The sequence below is a fragment of the Monopterus albus genome, unplaced genomic scaffold (genome assembly GCF_001952655.1).
Source record: "Monopterus albus unplaced genomic scaffold, M_albus_1.0 scaffold7.1, whole genome shotgun sequence".
Taxonomy (NCBI): Eukaryota; Metazoa; Chordata; class Actinopteri; order Synbranchiformes; family Synbranchidae; genus Monopterus; species Monopterus albus.
Window position 1 is genome coordinate 3,652,076 of NW_018127887.1, and position 20,154 is coordinate 3,672,229.

General features: G+C 40.2%; 2 protein-coding genes across 2 annotated transcripts; both read right to left on the reverse strand.

The window, feature by feature from the left end:
* Nucleotides 1-6,325: 6,325 nt before the first annotated feature.
* cdkn1bb (cyclin dependent kinase inhibitor 1Bb) lies at nucleotides 6,326-9,898 on the reverse strand. The gene is made up of 3 exons (XM_020624171.1): nucleotides 8,671-9,898; nucleotides 8,295-8,422; nucleotides 6,326-6,976 (listed from the first exon to the last, which is right to left on the reverse strand). The coding sequence occupies exons 1-2, from the start codon at nucleotides 9,086-9,088 to the stop codon at nucleotides 8,307-8,309; spliced, it is 534 nt and encodes a 177-aa protein (XP_020479827.1). The 5' UTR covers nucleotides 9,089-9,898; the 3' UTR covers nucleotides 6,326-6,976; nucleotides 8,295-8,306.
* A 1,044-nt stretch (nucleotides 9,899-10,942) lies between these two features.
* Nucleotides 10,943-19,343, reverse strand: yars2 (tyrosyl-tRNA synthetase 2, mitochondrial). Its single transcript, XM_020624157.1, has 5 exons — nucleotides 18,550-19,343; nucleotides 15,607-15,774; nucleotides 14,091-14,246; nucleotides 13,614-13,784; nucleotides 10,943-11,328 (listed from the first exon to the last, which is right to left on the reverse strand). The coding sequence occupies exons 1-5, from the start codon at nucleotides 19,320-19,322 to the stop codon at nucleotides 11,169-11,171; spliced, it is 1,428 nt and encodes a 475-aa protein (XP_020479813.1). The 5' UTR covers nucleotides 19,323-19,343; the 3' UTR covers nucleotides 10,943-11,168.
* Between the last annotated feature and the right edge of the window lie 811 nt (nucleotides 19,344-20,154).

The following is a 20,154-nucleotide window of genomic DNA, read 5'->3' on the forward strand; positions in this document are numbered from 1 at the left end:
CACAGCAATACAGCTCATAATCCCTGAAATGGAAAAACCATAATTTACAGTGAGCGAAAATTGAATATTTAGAGGCCAGTGGATCATATCCCCGGCTGTCCAAAAGCAAAGGCAGGTTTCATATGACAAAAATTTTGCTTTTCTTATTAAGCTCTGTGTTGGAGAACATGTTCACTCATTCTTATGGCAGGATTTTTTCAACACCAGAAATGAGGACCGTGCAGCAGAGTCCCCACGAGCCTCCTGATGAGGGCAGCAGAAGCTCCCAAGCCACCCCCCCTTAACCAAAAAAAGGCAAAAAGAAAGTTAGAAAGAAGTCTGAGTATGAAATGTGGGCCACTTTATTGCTCATGAAAAGTGGAAAGTTGATGCACTTCTGTTACTCGTCCAAAAACAGCACCAGAGACAATTTTCCATTCCATGTCATTTCACCCAGCAGTGTTCCCCTGTTGTAGGTGTAGACATTAGGGCCGGCTGGCTCGGTAGATGGGATATAATGTACACCGTAGTCAGTGTTGTAAGATGCATTTTGACTGCCTGGAATCATTGCCACACACACTTCTGCGAATGATACAAAACATTGCATCATATGGAAATATTTTGCATGACATCAAATTCACATCCTAACACACCCGTACTGCCGTCATCATCTCTGTGTGAAAACTCTTTTTTCCTGCTAGTTTTCACACAGTTACTGGATATTGGGCAACTGTTACAGATTCTTTTAAGGAAAAAGATAAATTTGCTTATACAACATGTGGGCTTTGCAGATCTAAAGGACTTAAACACGGCACTGTTTGCACACACAATCTGACTTTCACTGAAGTACCACCTTCCCCGCAGTGAATTGCTACATATCACCATATTGTGCTAATGTACATATTATGGCAATGAAAAGGTTTATTCAGTCGCTTCTTCCTCTCTTACTCTTACGATTATCACATATTAATCCTGAAAGCTCAAATTAGTTTAGTTTGTATATTTTTTTATCTATTTTAAGACTGAAATTAGTTGATTGATTTTTAGTCAGCCAACACGAGGTTTACAGAACCTGTGAACGTTGATCTAATTAGGTAATTCATCATGTAAAAATGCTGGAATTGTTGCTGCATCTTCCAGGTGTATTGCTTTTTTATCAGTTTTATATAATTGTAAATTTGACTGTGACAGTACAAAAAAAAGCCATCACCTTGGGCTTATTATTTATTTGTTTAATCATTTATTTAAACAGTCTCAGTGGCATCAGTTAGTGGTTACACATCATCAGGAGACTCGTGGGGAGTCTGTGCTGCATGTTCTTCAGTTCTGGTGCTAAAGATTCCTGCAATATGAACGAATGAATATTTTTCTATGTAGCATTCACAATAATAATAAAATATTTTAAATTTAAATCTTTGAGTCGTAAATTAGTGATTTGCGTTTCAAAACATTTCATGACTCGTTCCATTTGTGAACGGTCTTTCCAAGTTTTGTTTTAACATGTACAGATTATTGGAAAATATCCTGTGACCAAATATTATATAAAGGGATAGTTGGGCAGTTTTTGCAGTAGAGCTTTAAAAACAAATGCAACTCCCTTTTTGGCTAGAGGAGATTTTTAATTGCATTTAGTGAATGATATCACAGTGAGATTGACAATAAGAGTCACTGCCAACAAAAAGATGATTATCTGTGGATCTGCCCTGCACAGATGTTTCAGAAGCTCAGCCTCTGTTTCTCAGCCAAATGCATCTAAACGCATCCTTGAGCATTCCCAGTGGGATTATTGGGCCAGGTACCATCCACTGGTCAGGAGAGAGAGTGATAGAGAGAATGAGCCAGAGTGTGTGTGCAGCACAGCCTGCATGTTTTCACATCTCGCGCTGCGTGCTTGAGCAGATTTGCCTTGATAAAAGATAAAGGCTCTTTGATAGGCTGCAGGTGCGCTGCCTTAATGAACATTACCCCTACCCTCTTTTTTTCCTTCTAAAAATGCACCACAGATGCACATCTGCACATCTGTCATTTAATGCTCTGCAGCATCTCCCTAACCTCTCCTCCCTCTCCTCCTTGCCTGTCACTCTCCCCCAGGCTCTCTCTCATGCACACATACACCTCACACACTTCACACATCACACACCGTAGCATTAGAGGAACTGAATCAACGTCACTGCATTTGCTATTCAAAGAAATAGTTTTTCTGCATTGATGCGGCTTATCTGGCTCACTGAGTCTAATTGAGCTGTCCAAAAAAGCTTCCAAACCCCACCCACTCGGGGCATTCCAGGCAGGCTAAAACAAATGCTCATAGAAATGGAGAAAAAATACAGAAATTCACATGCAATTTGGGCGGCTCACAGCCTTTTAGAGGCACACTGGAAAAAGGCAGATGCAAAGGGACTGAGGCAGAAACAGGGATGTTAGGTGTTTGTAGGCACTTGCTTTCCCTGCATTCAGAGCCCAATTTGCCAGAGGAATAGCTTGATGACGTGCATTGTGGCCTGGACAGGAAACATGGGGAGGAATTTGTGGCTTTATATTAAGTGCTGGGACGGTTAGCAGGAAAAGATAACCTGTTTCTGTTGATATAGCAAGGAAGTGTGAATTCTTGGCAAATGTGAGATGTCGTAGAGAGGAACAGGCCGACGATGCCTTCCACGTCTCTGACTGACTGGCTTACTGGAATTTCCCCGAGTTCGCTGTGGTTTTGTTTGGGTGACTGTGAGCTGTAACAGAAAAGGTGTTTCTTGTGCAAGGCACAGTAGAGTTGTATCAGTGTGACCACATTGTGCAGTCTTATCAATGACCCTTTGAACAACTGCCCCTGTTATCAGTGGACATTTTTATGGTGTTCACAAATAAACGGTACAGTTTTAGCAGAAACAATTGTGTAAAAGGAGCCACTTCAAGAGAAATAACATGGACTGATACATTATCTGTCAGGTTATTTGAAAGTTATATGCAAGAGAGAAGAATATGATAAAAATGTGTTAGAGACGAGGCTTCACAAACTGTCCATTCCTGGAATTCATTAAAAAATATTAATCATAGAGACATTTGTCAGACTTTTACAAAGAACATATTGTGGCATTTTTGCATCACAATGTATTGAATTTTAGTATATTGTCCCAACATATCATTTTGCAGTCACCGTGAGTAATTGTTACATCAGTGGGGTGAGATTATACAACTCACTGGCTGAAGAAATAAGAAAATGCCCATGTTGCACTCTAGTAATAAGTAAGAATACTTGTACTTTATTTCTCTTTTTCCCCTTTTTTAGCACTGGTTTGATCACAAAGAACAACCAGATATATTGACTTGTGCTCTGTTCAGCTATCTTATTTACAAAATGTATGAAGTCGCTGGTGTATGGAGACCACATGATATACACTGCCCGGCTGCTTTAATAGTTACACCTGTGTAATTTTTTTTTTTTGCACTTCAATGCAACACTTCTGCTTTAACATCTGTGTTTCTGGAACTCAAAATATTTTAGTCTTTAGTAAAATTGTCAGAAATGTAAAAATTCTATTACATGTTTATTACTGAGGTCATTACTGAGGTGCTGTTGAACTGGTCTACATTATATTCAGAGGTGTTCCTAATATTCTGATCCTCCCATGTATGTAGCTGGGGAGGACAAAAAACTAGATATACTACTAAATATAATGTAGTAAAACACCACCTTTAACTATGACCTCAATGATAATCATATAATTGAATTTATACATTTATGACAATTTCACGGAAAACTGAAACATTTTGAGCTTCATAAACACAGATGTTAAGGTGGAAGTGTTGCACTGAATTGCATACAGTTTACAGGTGTGACTGTTAAAGGGGCTGGGCAGTGCTTTGTCACTAGACAAAATGAAACATATTGTGGCATTTTTGTATCACAATGTATTGAATTTTACTATATTGTCCCATCCCTAAAACATTGAGTCATTTCCTGTTAGTGGTTTGGCAACCTACAATCACTATCCACAGTTATATTATATACCTGTTTAGTTTTTTATCAAAGTTATTGTAGTGTTTAATTTAAAAATAATTACTGTAGCCATTGTAATTACATGAAAGCATTGCAAGTACATTTTCATGATTATGAAAAACAATATACATAGTGTACTGTAAGCTTCTTATGCAAAGTAGTTACAGCTGTTGGAGGCTACTGTACATTGAAATGTACAGTAATTGAAATTGACTGAAAAGTCACACTTCTTCTTGTTCTGTCTCCATTAATCAGTCAACCAGGCAGACACCCAGTCAGCCATTTAGTCAGTAAGTCAGCCAGTCAGCCACCTAGTCAAACAGTCAGTCAGTCTGCTGTTTGGGTAGGGTGGAGGCTCCGTAGACAGGCCCTTTGTCTGAGCAGAGAAGCCCCAGACACAACAGTGGCCGGCCCTGGCCCTCAACACAAAGGCCCACACACTGGGACAATGAGCCAGGCTCAGAGTGGGGGTGGACAGCTCAGCTGAGGTTACTCACCTGCACACTTCAGGACTAGAACCCCCCCCCCAGCCAGCTTTAAAGAGCTGCTGCAGGTGTCTTGCTGTTTGGTGGCATGAGGAGATGGCGGGGAGATGCTGAGCAGTGAAAACACTAATTTGGCTTTTATAGCAGACAGATTAGGGCTCTGCTGCTGGTGTCAATTTTTTTTTTATGCAAAAGAAAATTAAAACTATGATAAGTTCCAATTTGAGCAAAAATAACTTTCTTTTTTAACTAACAAGCTCTCATCACTAAAATAACAAAATCAATAATTAGATAAATGTATTTGAAATACAAATAATTTATAATTGCATATTTATTATAGTTTATTATATCTTTAAGTAATAGGTACAGAAATACACTTACTCAGCTGAATGCATGTTCACCACTAAGCACAGAATATTTTTAAAACATTTGTTTAAATTCCCCAAAATAAATGTAAAACCCAGTTAGTGACAAGGACAAATTTAAGATGAAAATAGATTTTAAAACACACTATACAATTCACATAAGTGTAAAAACACACACTCATATTCAAACACACAAATGCAGATGCTCTGAGGCCAGTAACACAGTTAACTGAGTCATTTGGATGACCGTATATTTTACCTTGCAGCTGAGTATCCTTTTCTGAGCTCCAAGTGCTGATGTGTTTTTCTTTCCATGAAAGCCTTTCCCATAAGTTACTGAATGTTACTGGCTGCAACAAGTGGTCTGCTTTCCTCACTCTCCTTTTCATTGGATGAACAGTGTGTCAGTCATTAGCCCTGCTCAGAAACGCTAGTGGATTCAAATTGGGAATGTCACTACATTGCATCAGGATGCTCCACTCACATAGTTACTGCAAACACACTGCACTTCTGAAAGTGTCTTTTTAACATTAAAAGAATTAGAACAGAAAAAATGATGCAATTTTTTCTGCACTTATTGTCTTATGGTTAGTTTGACAAATGTTTTAATAGACAAAAATCAGTGTATGTGTTACACAAAAGCAATCACAAGCCAGATAGACTAGATTTTCTCTTTTTAATTGATTGCAAGACATTTTATAACCACACATTACAAAATGCACAAATATTTTATCAGGCTCAGTTTGCAATCTTATCAATAAGAAAGAAAAACTACCAAAAATATGCTTTTACAAAATAAGACAATAATAAAGTAAATGCCACTTTGGATAACCATAATCAAAAACCCATTTTTTTATTCTACATAAAAAAAAAGCTTGACATAAATAAGTTAGTATAATTTCTCAGTGTTTTTACAAAAGTATGTACATAGGTACATTGCAAAGATTTACACAAATACACAGGCATGATGATTCTCTCCATCCAGGTGTATACTGGTCTAATAGGACCCACACCCTGGGCAAACAAAGGGAAGCTTTTAGATGCTTACATTTGCATCCTCAGCAGGCTAACAACATCGGTGAAAAAAAGTACAAACATAAAGGGAAATTTAGGTCTAGGTTATCACAATGTAATACAATGTGAAGTCAAATTAAGAAGCACAGGCCATGCTGGCAACCATAGGGAAGCAACCATGTATTTGGTATTGTAGGCCATTCAGCCCTTTTTGGAAAACCTCCTCTCTGAAGAGCATTAAGGGCGAGGAAACAATAGGAATACAGTCAATAGTAGGATAACTTTACAACACAACCTGTGTAATTTGCATGGTCTTTGTCCTTCAGTATCTGAGTACCTCCAGAGGAAATCAAACACACTAGTACAATGTAGCTGAGGTCTGCAGGAGAACTCAAGGGAGGGAAAATTAAAAAAAAAAATGTATTCCAGGATTTAACGGCTTCTAAAAGCACCTATCGCAAAATAAATATTGGGCAATTTAACAAGAGTCCCGTTTTTTCTGTGTCGATTTCCTGGGTTAATGGATCATATAGGAGAACCTGCAATTGATGACAATGAAATGACCAAAAGCTGGAAAAATAAAAACAAATCAATTACATTTGTACTATTCTTCACTGCTGAGTTAGGAAGATGACGGAGTGAAGATACACTGTTAAGAAACTGTAAGAAGCCACGATTTTCTTTTAAATGTAGCAATTAGGGACCATGTCAGAGTCACACTGCCTTTCAGAAAAGAACAAAAACAGCATTTTGGAAATGTATCAAACTGCAATGCAATTCTTCAAGTCAAATCAAAATTCATCCCTTTTACATAAAGGATTTTCAAATCTTTTCTTATGTGCTACATATGGAGGCAAATATAATATATATTTATTTACACACAGGTAGTAAAAAAGGAGCAAAAAAGGAAATTAAACCTAATTGCACACTGCTACATTGACTGCTTTTAGAGGCAGTAACTTTAAAATCAAGTGCCCCAACTTTAGTGTTTCTATTCAGTGCTTCAACAGTGTCCTCCCCCGTCTTCAGGAGAGTTGATATGTTTTTGATGCTGTGTAGTTCTTCTTCAAAAAAAAAAAAAAAAAAAATCAGCCAACACTGAGCTTTCCCAAGCAAAACGGGAAAATACTTCTTCAGCTCTGTGGGATAAAGCAGATGAAAGAAAAACAAACAAGAGGTTAGGACTAATTTTTGACACTGAGCATTGTGCAATAACAACTGAGACAGAACCACTTGTGTACAGTTTCACTCTGCTCCTCTTGTTAATGCCCAACTTAAAGCAGCAAGTGTCCAAAAATATAGCGGGAAACCAGTGAGCACACTGCCACTTGTGCATAAGTGTTCTTTTCTCCTGTTATAGTTTTTGAACAGTATTGATGCAGGAAGTGTTTAACTCATGAATTCTATGTGTGTGTGTGTGTGTGTGTGTGTGTGTGTGTAAAAAAGGCATGTTACATCAGCACGTGCACCGTCTTATTACTTTAAACTAATAATTTATGCAATTTTTTTAGAGCAAGGTCACCACAGGGCAAAAACAACAGCTATCAGGCATGTTACCAAAACCCATATTTAACCACAGAATCATAAAACACCGTCATTTGTACATATTTCACTCTAGTACAACTATTTAACCAATCCTACAGAAAAAGGAACCGGGTTCAGTCTAATACCGAGCCTTGACAGCTCCTGCCACGACAGTGCACGTTTCATGCCTGTCCCCCCCCCCGCTCCCGCGTGGCCAGCGAGCACACGCTCCCCCGGCAGAGACAGATGTGTGTGTTGTAACATTAGTGCGCAGTGCGCGTGTGTGTAAGCACTGACACACACAGAGACCAGCCCCTTCCCGTCCCTGCTCCGCTCCGCGCTGAAGGCAGTGGCTGCTGACGTGTTACTACTACACTGTTGTTCAGCACTTGTTTACAGTTTTAGTCGGAAACTCGGGCACGCCGTGGCAGGCAGCGGTTGTAAAAGCTGGAAATGTGAAGCCACGTTTGTTTCGTTTTCTGTTTTAACTCTAACCTGGCCTGGCATCGAAATAAAGACTGTGTGAAAATACAAGTGGAAGCTTTGGTGGATAAAACCTGCTGCACCCACCGCTTCTACGCCCACTGTCATATTAGTCCAGTACTAAACTAATGGGGCCAACTTTTAACGCGCACACAGGAAAACTAGTCAAATGTCAAAGCCGCATATTTGTTTCAAATCCAAAATAAAATGATTTCATTTGAACTGCAAATATGATGCATTACGAATACCACTGAAATTATACAATAAACATTTTAAAAAATAGATTTTTCTCGGTTTCACGGCCGCATTTCAAGGCAGAAAACAGCTGGAAGACGGGGACGTCGTCTGTTGTTTCGACCCTGGTAAACAACCTGCTCTGGTTCCACCAAGTAAAAGCCCTTAAAAATGTACAAAGTTGTAAAAAGTTGCAAAGCCAAAATAGTTTCTTACCGCCCTTGGTCCTCACGTTTGCCTCTTGGGACTGGTCTTTCTGGGCGTGTGTTCTGTAGAAAGGCTCAGACCTGGACAGCTCACTTCATCTGAGCTGGTGTGTGACCTCTTACTTTGGGCCGGGGGGTCTGCAAAAGCAAAGTCCATCGTTAGTTAAAACCACTGGAAATTATGTCATTTAAGTGCAATGCACCATGTTTAACAATCGCAAACTGCATACTTTTATTATGTTCCAAATGTAAAACCTTCTAAAAGTATTTTCAGTGCACTCCAGACTGATGAGCCGAGCAGCACCACTGTCAGCCCGCAGCCTGGCGCCCTGCTCCACTGACTACAGTCGAGTGAAATTCAAGTAATTCTGTAGGAAATGTGGTACCGTGGCATGCAGCTCTTTTCCTCAGCCCGGTGTACTGCTCCATCTCGGTATCTTCGCTCGGAGCCACCACAACACAGTTATGATTCCCATTTAGATCCACATTGTTATTCCCAGCGGAGCACACGGCCTTCCTCCTCCGCGGCTGCCTGCTGTAGAAATCCGGGATGTCTCTGCAATCCACTAATTCCCACTCGAGCCTGCCGTTGGCCAGCGGTGTGTGATTGGCGAAGTCGAAGCTCCACTTGGCGGAGGCAGCCTCGTCCATCTCCCGCAAGTGTCCCTTTAAATCTCTCTTTAACTCTTCGTGATCCACCGAGCCGAAGAGGCTCCTGCAGGCTGATGGTTTCGGGTGATCCGACACCCGGGGATCCGTCCGCTCCAACGTCGGACTCCCGTTTGAAAGTCGAACATCTGACATTTCCCCCCCAAAGAAAGACAACTTTTTTCAAAACGTCCAGTTTTCACAAGGAAAAAAACACCTCGCAACAACAACGGGTATCTCCTCTTCGCTGAGCAAGATCCAAAACAAGCGTAAAACGACTTATGCCATGCAGACGTCGAGCTGGAAACGATAACGGCCGCGGTGTTTTCTGGTCGAAAGTACTCTCCGCGGATCATCAAAACAAAGTGCACGGGAACCAGAGCCGCGCTGTCAATTTCGTCCCGTAGTGAGAGAAACCTAGGCAAACGTTCTCAGTACCCAATATGGCGATTGAGATATGTACTTCGAATAGAGAGGGGAGTTTGTCTAGGGGGAGAGGAGGGGGTGAATGATTGACACACACGGCTATTTAAATGCGAAAAAAGGCCGCTTATTGGTCGAGGCGCTAAAAGCCCACCCATTTCTCTTAAGGTGGACCAGCTAGTTGCAGCAGGCTGCATAATACCTGGACGTCTGCATAATAATACCGTATTAGTTTTCTTCAAAACAGTCTAAACAGTCTGCTTTAGCTACGGAAATATTACTGAAATTTAAACAGCAACTGCTGGCATGTCTCAAAACGGTTTCAACTCGAATTTGTTTCATTATTGTATGACATCATTTTTCTAAAGTAAACATAATTCATGTAATTTCTGCCAATGAGGGAAAAGTTTAGATTTGGTTTTATCTTATGTTTCACCAAATTACAAGCGATTATTTTTGATAGTTATGACAATTGCTGTCAATTTTAAATATCTGTACATGTGCAATGTTTCTTGAACTGCACCCCAATATAAAAAAGACTAATCTTCAGTGTGAAGATATATTAAATTAAAATAACCCCACAACCATTCCTGCACCTGCAGTTCATGTTTTTATTCTGTAATAGGCCAAATATCTTTTACATTTATAATAAAAAATACAAGTATAAAAATACTAAAATCTCCATTATATGATTTAGAAAAATAAGTTTAGTATTTTTTGAAATGTTAAAAATGAATTTCTTGTAAATATTCCACCTTAAAAAGATGACATTTCTGAAAATCCATAGACCTAAGTTTCAGGGTGTGGGTCCTGTGTTAGAATAGGTATAACCCCCAGTGTCAAAACTACACCTTAGCTATCAAAAACAAATAAATAAAGACAAGTTGAGGTAATGTGTACATTTACAAACTGGTATTTCCACTAGTTATTTGGAGCCGAGTGGGGTAAGTCAAGGTCATCTCACACCAGACCCTGTCCTCATCCCCACTGGCCCCAGGAGAAAAAGAAAAGAACAGATGTACTTGGCCACGCATGTCTCCACATTTCAGTCTGCAAATGCAAAAAAACAACAAACAGAAAAAAACAAAGTATGACAGGCAGAGACCCTGCTTGGTGGATTGTTTTAGTTATTTACACCACAGTGTAAATTTTTTACTTTCATGGAAAATCAAATGCCAGTCTAGAAAGCAATATTTTACTAATTGAAATATCAAATTTACACAATCAAAAAATTATCTAGAGGCAAAATTTGTTTTTGAATTTACTAACATCTCTTTCTTCTGCTTTGGTACAGTTTACACTTTCCATCACCAAGACAAAGGACAGTCACATTAAGACACATGCTGGCCTCTGTTCACATCAAACTGAAAGAAATACAATTTGCTTAAAACAAAACCATAATCAGTTTGCAAGAAATTATGCTATTTTATTTTACTGTTTGCAATTATGTACCTATGGGGTCACACTAGGCTACGTAGTGCAAATGCAGCTGCCCGCAGCACCAGCATAATAACTGAAACAATGGTGCCCCCTAGTGTTCACTTTGCAAAGTGTTTGTGTCAGCACAAAGTAAGACGTAAACAATCATATACAAAATGCTTTTTAATAACTTAGTCTTTGATAAATGTCACATTTGTTCAAGTACACACTTAAATAACAGCCACTGTACTTTACTAAATTCTATGCCTGATACCCAGGATCTTCCAAAATATCAGCCCGTCAGCATTTCCTTACTGACCCTGCTGCCATGGAGTGGCCTACCTTCCCAGTCAGTCTGTTAAAGTAAACCGGTCCTTTTCCAGAGCAGGCTGTCTCAGAGACCAAGCCACCTGATGATGTAGTAGTTCTTTTTGCCTACTCTGAGCAAGGTAAGTCCATTAGACAGGATGTGTATTCTGGGGATGAGCACCTGCTCTGGGTTTTCTATTCGCTTGTGGTTGATCAACACTGCTCCGTCTGAAACCATCTGATACCTGCATGCAAACATGTACGCTGTCAGTCAGTGCAGAGTTTCACCTGTGTAACCTGTCCACATTTTCCACAGTGACCCTGCACTGCTACCAAACACATCACAGACCTTCAAACTGTCATCTATCTTTACATAGTTTGTACTAAATAATGCAAAACATTCATTACTTCTTACTTCCTGCATGGATTTGCTGTTTTAAAACATCACTGTTTTGTGGACATTTTTTTTTCCACAGAATAAAACAGGACATGCTGTCAACAGTTTTCTTTGGAATGCCTTACTTCTGAATGATCGCTATGAAAACTGTATGACTTGATATAACAAGAGGTACGTATATGAGGAAAGTAATTTGGGGATTTGAGTGGACTGACCCTTTTAACTTTCATTCATTCATTTATAGGTTCATATGTTTAACAGTTTTTTATATAAAGCATTTATATACGACTAGGAGTGTCCACCCTGGATCTGATCTTTTTCACAGTGGTGTCAGATAGTAAACAATGCATTGCATTGTGGGATTGATAGAGGGTCTTAAGGTATGTTCACACTACAGCGGAAAAACAGTTTTTGTGCTCTATTGTGAACATAGTTTTACTGGCAAAAGTCACACCAGTAAGACAGCGTGTCCACAAATATTGTCCAGGACAGTGATCTACAATGCGTTATCTGGTGGGTCGAGTTCAGGATAAAATAAGTGTTTTATTACAAGGCTAATAAAGATAGAGATGGAATAGTGCCAGTGCATATGTTAGTGTGGTTTAGAGTTCTAGGCAGTCTGAAATATTAGTTTATTTAAGGGATCTCATGTTTTATGCCATGGCATACGGACAATAACACTAACGCTTCATCATCTGATACTAATGTAACCGTTAAGCTGTTCTTTTTGTATGGTGCATAGCCACAGTGGCTAGTTGAAAACTGTAACGCTAATACAGCATATTAAAAAATATCTTGATCTCATGGAGAATTCCTGAATAAATAAATCAAGATTAACAAACTAATGAGTTACGTTAGAAGCTGCTAATTTAAATCTGAATGGCTTTTTTCCACAGATGGCTTAGTTAATGTGTGGTTATACTAACGCTATGGTTGTCAAATGAATATCAGCTACGTACCATACAAAAACAACAGCTTAACAGTAAGAGACAGAGTGCACAGAGTGCCAATTCCTCTTGCTCAATTGACGTATTGAGTGAAGGTGTCTTTTTGACAATTTGGTCTTTTTACATCAAACTGAAAAATTCCTCAAAGCTGTTGTGTGACAGGATGCACTACCAACAAGGTAAAGAACCCAGAGTGACAGTTTTAAAAGCTGTTGGAAAAAAAACTGAAGCTATAAGACAAAAGTGAGGGATTAGCAGGAAGAGCAGGGACACTCTGGGGATTCTGATACTCGATGTGCCTTTGTAAACAGCAAGCATTTTGTCACTGTTAAATCAAATATCCAAATGTTAGTTTAGGTTACTATATTTCTGTAAATTAGGCTAAATCATCTAGACAGTTTGTCAAATCAATCACTTTATTTTCCCAAGTATGTTAAACACACAAGGGATTTGTCTCTGGTACAGAACTGATGCAGCTGTCCGATTGGGAGACAACCACTACCCTGAGCCACAGTTTGTGTTATAAGTCAGAAAGCTATGCAGTAACATGCTTAGCTAACTACAGTAGCTTGCTAATACACAGCTAACATTTAACAGATAGATTGCCCCATAATCATTTATCAACTGCACCCCAATTTCCCTTTAGATCTGGCTCTATTTTGTAAATAGCCTTCCCTCCAGCTGTTTTAGCAAACTACTGTAGTTAGCTAGTTATAGTGAGTATCAGGATCCCCGTTTCACTGTTGATGCTGCACGTCGTATCCACTTTGTCTTCTTAAAGCTTGTGTTTTATTGGTTGGTAGCTTTAAAAACTTTAACTTTGGGTACTTAGCCTTCTTGGTAGTGCATCCTGTCACACATCAGCTTTTAGGCATTTTTCATTTTTTTTATAAAGAACAAAAAAAGACCAAATTTTCAAAAAGACACCTTCACTCAAAACAACGTCAATGGAGAGCAAGGAATTGTCCCGTTGACATGTTGAGCTCTCTCTCTATGCTACTAGATGATATAGTGTTATCAGTGTCATGACATTAATAGTTAAATCCTTAAATACAAACTGTATTATCTGTGTCTTAAGGCTGTCATTTTGCCAGTGAGCCCCTCAAAATCCCAGAATGCAATGCACTGTTTAATCCCTGACATCACTGTGAGGCAGGGCTACTGGATTTAACACTGGGTTGCCTACCCTCTGGGTCCCTCTGGTATGGCACTGATCCTGCGGCAGGCGTCTATGACAGTGGTCCCTGGCTCCAACAGCAGCTCATGGAAGGGCGCCTCCCTGAAGAGCTCCTGAAGTTCCTCATCACTCATTTCCTCTAAGGCCTGCACACTGCTGTTGTACAGTGCATTGGTACTTCTGCAATGAGAACATTAAATGTGACTTTCCCTCTCAGAATAGGTCATCTGTCTGTTTTTTTTTTTTTTTGTTTTTTTTTTGCAGTAGGTCAGAGGTCACAGGCAGAAACAGCATACTGACTCTGGTGGAGTTCAAGAAGTGGCATCTTCTTCAGTTTATTTTCCAACTGAATTAGTTCCTGCTGCCTTTAATATGGTGACCAAAATAAAATAAGCATTAAACTGTAAGAAATGTTCAATTATATTGATGTTTTAAAAGCATTAAATATCAAATACTTACACACACACACACACAGCCTGATCTTACCTCTTAGCACTCTCAAGGCCCTCCTTTCCATGCACAAGTTTCGTCACCTCTGCAGCCAGCCGTTTGTGTGCGAGGCGTTTCCCTGGATCCTTTCTCTGCTGTTCCATCAGCTTTTCCACCTCCATCAGAGGCAGGAAGGTGAACAGCTTCAGGTATCTGTGAAAATACCACACAATATGCCTGAGCCTCCCAGTACAATGCACAAAATTTCTACATTTACAGTATGTTAGTGTTTTCACACTTGGTTCCTTTTCAAAACAAATTCAGAGCAATTAGTCAGTACTCTCTGGGTATATGCGAACACTCCAAATGAACCCAGACCACTCTGAAAAGGGTCGAGACCGCCCAATGTGGTCTCAGTTCAGTTCGTTTGCTTAATCTGTGCATTGTAAACACAAAGTGCTCCAGGGTTGCTTGGTCCTTTGTCACTGTGTTTTGCCCTCTAGTCTTTTGCATATAAGGCTGGAAACACAAGCAGTCTGTCAAAATATGGAGCAAAAGTCCATCACATACAGGCAGAGAAATGCAGTTTTTTCCCTGCCCACACACAGAGTTAACTGAATTATATGAACATGAGTAAATGATTTAAAAGAACCATGAGCCAGCAGATTGTTATGGGAGTATTCATAAATTCAATCTGCAGTGGTCAAAGCATCATCTAAACTGTCACTCAGAAGTTCACAGTTTCAGTTCAGGGAACTCTGAGCTGGGGCAAATTTAGTTATCTGGGGGCTGGAGGCAGAGTACCACGCCGTCAAATACTGTCAAAGTAAAAGTCCTGCATTCATAGTTTTTTTTTTAGAATTTAAAAATCACATTAAAGTCTAGTGATTTGTTCTTCGGCAGTTTGCTGCTGAAGAATGTTTGCTTTATTTGTTCATACAGTTAAGTTATTTTCTTAATTTTTTTCCCCACTTAACAATAATTAAAAGAACTGGCAAGAGTAGTGTGAAAGTACTGGCTCAATAACACTATCAATAAGAGTAGTAGTACTGTTAAAATATTAACAATACCCATATGGATGAAAGAAGCTATTGCCTTTCTCCAGATATGGACAAAGAACACAACAAACACACAACTGTCTACAACACACAGACAGCCCATGGCTCTCCTCCAGGCTGCAGCTCATATGAGACCAAGGGGATTCATTAGGACCCGCTGCGATGCAAAATCTAAGTGAAAAAACTACATCAAATGTACTTTACCACACACAATGAAATACGATGAAGCAGAGAATCCTTTGACATAAAAGCCACATGCCAAAGCAGTAAAGGTCCCAGAGCTCCAGAGTAACTATAGTACGAACAGAGGACTGAGGTCCCATCGGAGCTGAAGTGAACCAGAAAGAGAACGGAGTCCTCTCTCAAACGCACCCACAATGTGAACACAAAAAGAACTGAGACTGCACCTAAACCAGTCAGACTAGGTGATGGGTTTGCAAAAACCCATCCACACAATGCTTTGAGGTTTTGTCCTGTTAGCTTGGCTTTGTAAACAAGCGTTTGTCCTCACTTACCCTTCCACACTGGTGTCAGGCTGCCTGAGAAAGAACTGGTAGAGTTCAAAGGGAGATGTCTTGTCTCTGTTGAGCCACACTGCGTTACCCGCCGTCTTCCCCAGCTTGTCCCCGACAGAGCTGGTCACCAAGGGAATGGTCAGGCCATACACATCCTCACCGCTCACTCTGGAGAGAGATCAGGATTGCAAGTATTAAAGTGTGTAAGTCCAGTATGGGTATATCAAAACTTGTATATGGATTGGTCCCCACTGTTAGCTGCTGGTGCTTTCTTACATACACCATCATAACACAGGCTACTCAACTCTAAGTGAGGGATGATATGATCATTGTGATTATTGTTTTACTAAACTGTTTTGTTAAAATAAAAACTATGAAACGTTTGTTTTTCTTTTACACGTGTGACACTGAAGACATTTTGAATCAACTCATGGCAAGACATCAAATTACACAACTGGTCAGTGCCTGCAACCTGAAGTGCTGATTAAACTGACAGTAAACTATAAAATGTGAGTCAAGATTCTTATGAATTAGGTGAAACGCTTGTTTGTTTTTTTTCCGAAGGCTTAGTGTTACCTCAGTGGCTAACATTTGGCAGTCACCCACACAAAAATCCTTCTAAACTGAATGTAGAAAGTTTTTAAAGGGGTTTCCTTATTATAAAAAAACAAACAAACATACACAACAAATTGCACAGCAGATACAGAAAGGATCAGTGTGAATCAATTCCTAAAATAATCTTGTGGCCTATTAAAAGTAATTCTGGTCATTTTTGCACGAGGGACTAGAAGTAGTATTGAAAACTAGATCTGGACACACTTTCTCTGTGCACACATTTACCAAGGATCAATAATAGGGATAGGACAATATACTGAAATTCAATATATCATGATATTAAAACATCACAATATGTATCGTTCTGTCTAGTGATATATATTGTGTGGTCTCCATACACCAGTGACTTCATATTTTTTGTAAATAAGATGGCCTAACAGAATGTAAGTCAGAATATCTGGTTGTTCTTTACATAATCAAACCAGTGCTAGAAAACAGGAAAAAAGAATAAAGTACAAGTGTTCCACAGCTAGTCATACATTATCATAGAATTTTTAATTGTATCATGACTGAATCGAATCGTAGACGCCATATTGTGAATTGAATCATATATAGAAAAAGTCACATTGTACCATCCCTAATCAATAACATTTTCAATTAATACAATTCTCAGTGGGATTTGGAACCAAGCCCTGCATAAGACAGACTGGCAGGTCGGAGGACACTCTACTATAGGTGGGATAGAATGCAATGCATTCATGGTAAAAAGAAAGTACACTCTCCTTCAGTTCTGTGTTTTTATTCATCAAGGGCTAAAAAATTAACTACCGTATTGTGTGCACCTCACTAACTTCTGCAAAGAAAAATACAACAGCTTTCCCTATGCAGTTACAGTTTCCCAGAAATATTACAACATTCAGAAACCAGGTGGAAAAATAAGAGTACACCCTTCCTACTTCCACAGTCAGAGTAATTGGCAGCCTGTTGTTACTAATCAAATGCACAGGACAAGTCGGTCAGTAAGAAGTGGGACTACCTCTATAAAAGCAGAACTTTTGGCAGTTTGGCGTTCTTTGCACTGAGGTGTGTGTCTACATCATGCCAAGAACAAAGGCCATCAGCAATGAGAAACAACTGCCACTGCTCAGTCCAGGAAGGCCATCTCCATACAATTTAAAATCCAACATTTTACAGTAAGAAAGCTTGTTTACATAAGGGGAGCCTTCAGGACTGCTGCCAGTCTTTCCAGGAGTGGGCATTCCAGCAAATCCAGTCCAAGGTCAGTGATATAAAGAAAAACCCAAGAACTGCATTAAGTGACCTACAGGCCTCTGCAAGCACATTCAATGTTTATGTTCATGACAGCACAATTAGAAAAAGACTGGACAAGGTTTGCACAAAAAAGTGTCTTGGAAAAAGGCCCCTCTCTCCAAAAAGAGCAGCACAACTTAGGTTCACAAAACTGCATCTGAAGAAACCACAGCAGTTCTGGAACAATGTCCTTTGGACTGAGACCAAAGTGGAGATGTTTGGTTGCCATGCACAGCACCGTGTTTGGTGAAAACCAAACACAGTGTATCACCACAAACACCTCTTAGCACACATGGCGGTGGAGGGCTGATGATTTGGGCTTGTTTTGCAACCACAGGACCTGGGAATCTTCCAGTCACTGAGAAGACAATGAACTCCATCTGATGCCAGAATATTCTTGAGACAAAAGTGAGGCCATCTGTCCAGCAGCTTAAGCTGGGCCAACACTGGGTCATGCAACAATGATCCCACGCACACCAGCAAATCGACATCTAAACGCAACTGTGATGCCGTGGCAGGATCTTCAGAGAGCTGTGCATAAACAAATGCCCTCATACATCAATGAACTGAAGCAATGCTGTAGAGAAGAGTGGACTAAAAGTTCTCCAGATCAATGTGAGAGGCTGATACTCCTACAGAAAACACTCACTTCACGTTGCTGTTGCTAAGGCTGGTTCTACATGGTACTGAATTATAAAGGTGTACTTTTATTTTCCCACATGGCTTCTGAATGATTTTTATATAAGTTGTGTGGAGCACACAACAGCCCCCAATGCAAAAACAAAACAAAAACATGGAACTGAAGGAGGGTGTAGCCTACTTTCTTTTGCCATGCCTGTACATGGCATCACCTGGTGAACTGGGTTAAATCTTACAAACACGAACTTTGTTTCAGGTGGTACAAAAACAAAAGTTGTGCAGGTTTGCTTAACTGAGGAGTGGCTATTAACGATTTACATAAAATAGTTAGTACTGTACATCTATCAAGGATCAAAACTCTCTCCATACAACCTGAAACGATCACCACCACATGTGCCATTTTTAAATAGTATGGGTAGATTAGACTTTCAGACTTACTTGCCAATGTACTCATGGCCAGACATCAAATTGCCAGACTGGTCGGTCCCTCCGAGCTGAATCTTGCAGCCATAGATTTGGTTCAGATGGTAGAAGTCATAAGCTTGGAACGCCTGGTAGGTGAACTCTGTCAGGCTCATGCCGTCTGCGCTCTTCAGCCTGGACCGCACGCTGTGGCGGCTGAGCATGGTGCCCATTCTGAAGTGCCTGCCAGCCTCCGACAGAAACCTCACCACGTTCCAGTTCTTGTACCAGCTCAGGTTGTTCAACACAGTCACGGTGCCCATCTTCACGGAGCTATCGTGAAACAGCAGTTCGTGGTTGGTGAAAATCCTCTCGATGCTCTCCCGGATGCCGCGGGTGTTGGCGTGCACTGCGTCCTCGGACAGACGCTCCCTCTCGCTCGTCTTCCCGCTGGGGTCCCCGATTTGTGCCGTAGCTCCTCCGAGCACAGCGAGGACATGGTGCCCGGCGCTACGGAAGTGCAGCAAGCCGATGATAGCTAGCAAGTTGCCCACATGGAGGCTGTCGGCCGTGGGGTCAAAGCCGCAGTAAACAGTCTGCGCACCGGATTGGAGCAACAGAGGAAGCTCGTCCTGAGCTGCGTTTTCTGGGAAACAATCCTTCAGAATACCGCGTTTATTTAGAGAGAAGAGCAGTCCGTTATGTGCAGACGGAGAACAGTGAAACTTAGACCTCGGTGTGAAATAAAGACGTCTTCCCCGAGGAAGGCACGATACATAACCGCGCCTCCATAACACGGACGCAGCCATGTTGGACAATGTGACAACGAGTCAGAGGAGGAGTTAAGAGGAGACAGGGATCGCTTGTCAGAAGTAGTGCGCCCTCTAGTGGAGTGGTTCTGTGGCACCGGTTTCCTGCATACGCCTGGTGGTTAGTCATTGTCATGTACCACTAGAGCCCCTGACAGAACAAAGGGCCTCCCTGCGTAAATACCTCGTTATCAGGCCCTGTATATCAGAGTCCGTGCTTTAAAATCTAGTTTTAAGACAAATAAAAACCAACACTGAGAAACTGTTACAAAACGCCACCCCTCAAGTATAAGTTAATTATATCTTATGTTGTTTTATTCTTAATTCATTTTATCAGTGGTTGCATGTTTTTATGTCTTGATTAAATCAAGATTTCTTGGTTTAGACAAGTTACAGTTTCACTGCACAACCTAAATCTGAATACAACTGAGTTTGCTTATTGATTCAAAGTTTCAATGTCTCTTTAAGCTGAGATTTCTGATAAAGCCAGTTGCTTTTATACAAGTTAATGAACTATGAGGTATACAAACTGCATTTTGGTCTATCAGTGCAGTTTTTATGCTCTTTTATGGATAGAAATCATATTAGACCTACATGTAATGTCAGAAGATTTCAGATTATAATCAACAAATGATCAATGGTTATCATAGGCATGGTATATATTCTTAACTCACCAAGAAGTAGACATTACAGGAATTCAATAAAAGCTAGGAAAAAGTACTTGCATATGTGTAAAAGCATGGGATCTAAAACATTTTCCAATGCAAGAAAAAAAGATGTAGTTGCAGGTTTGACTGTTGACCAGTAGATGGTGAAATATTTTTGTCTGTGA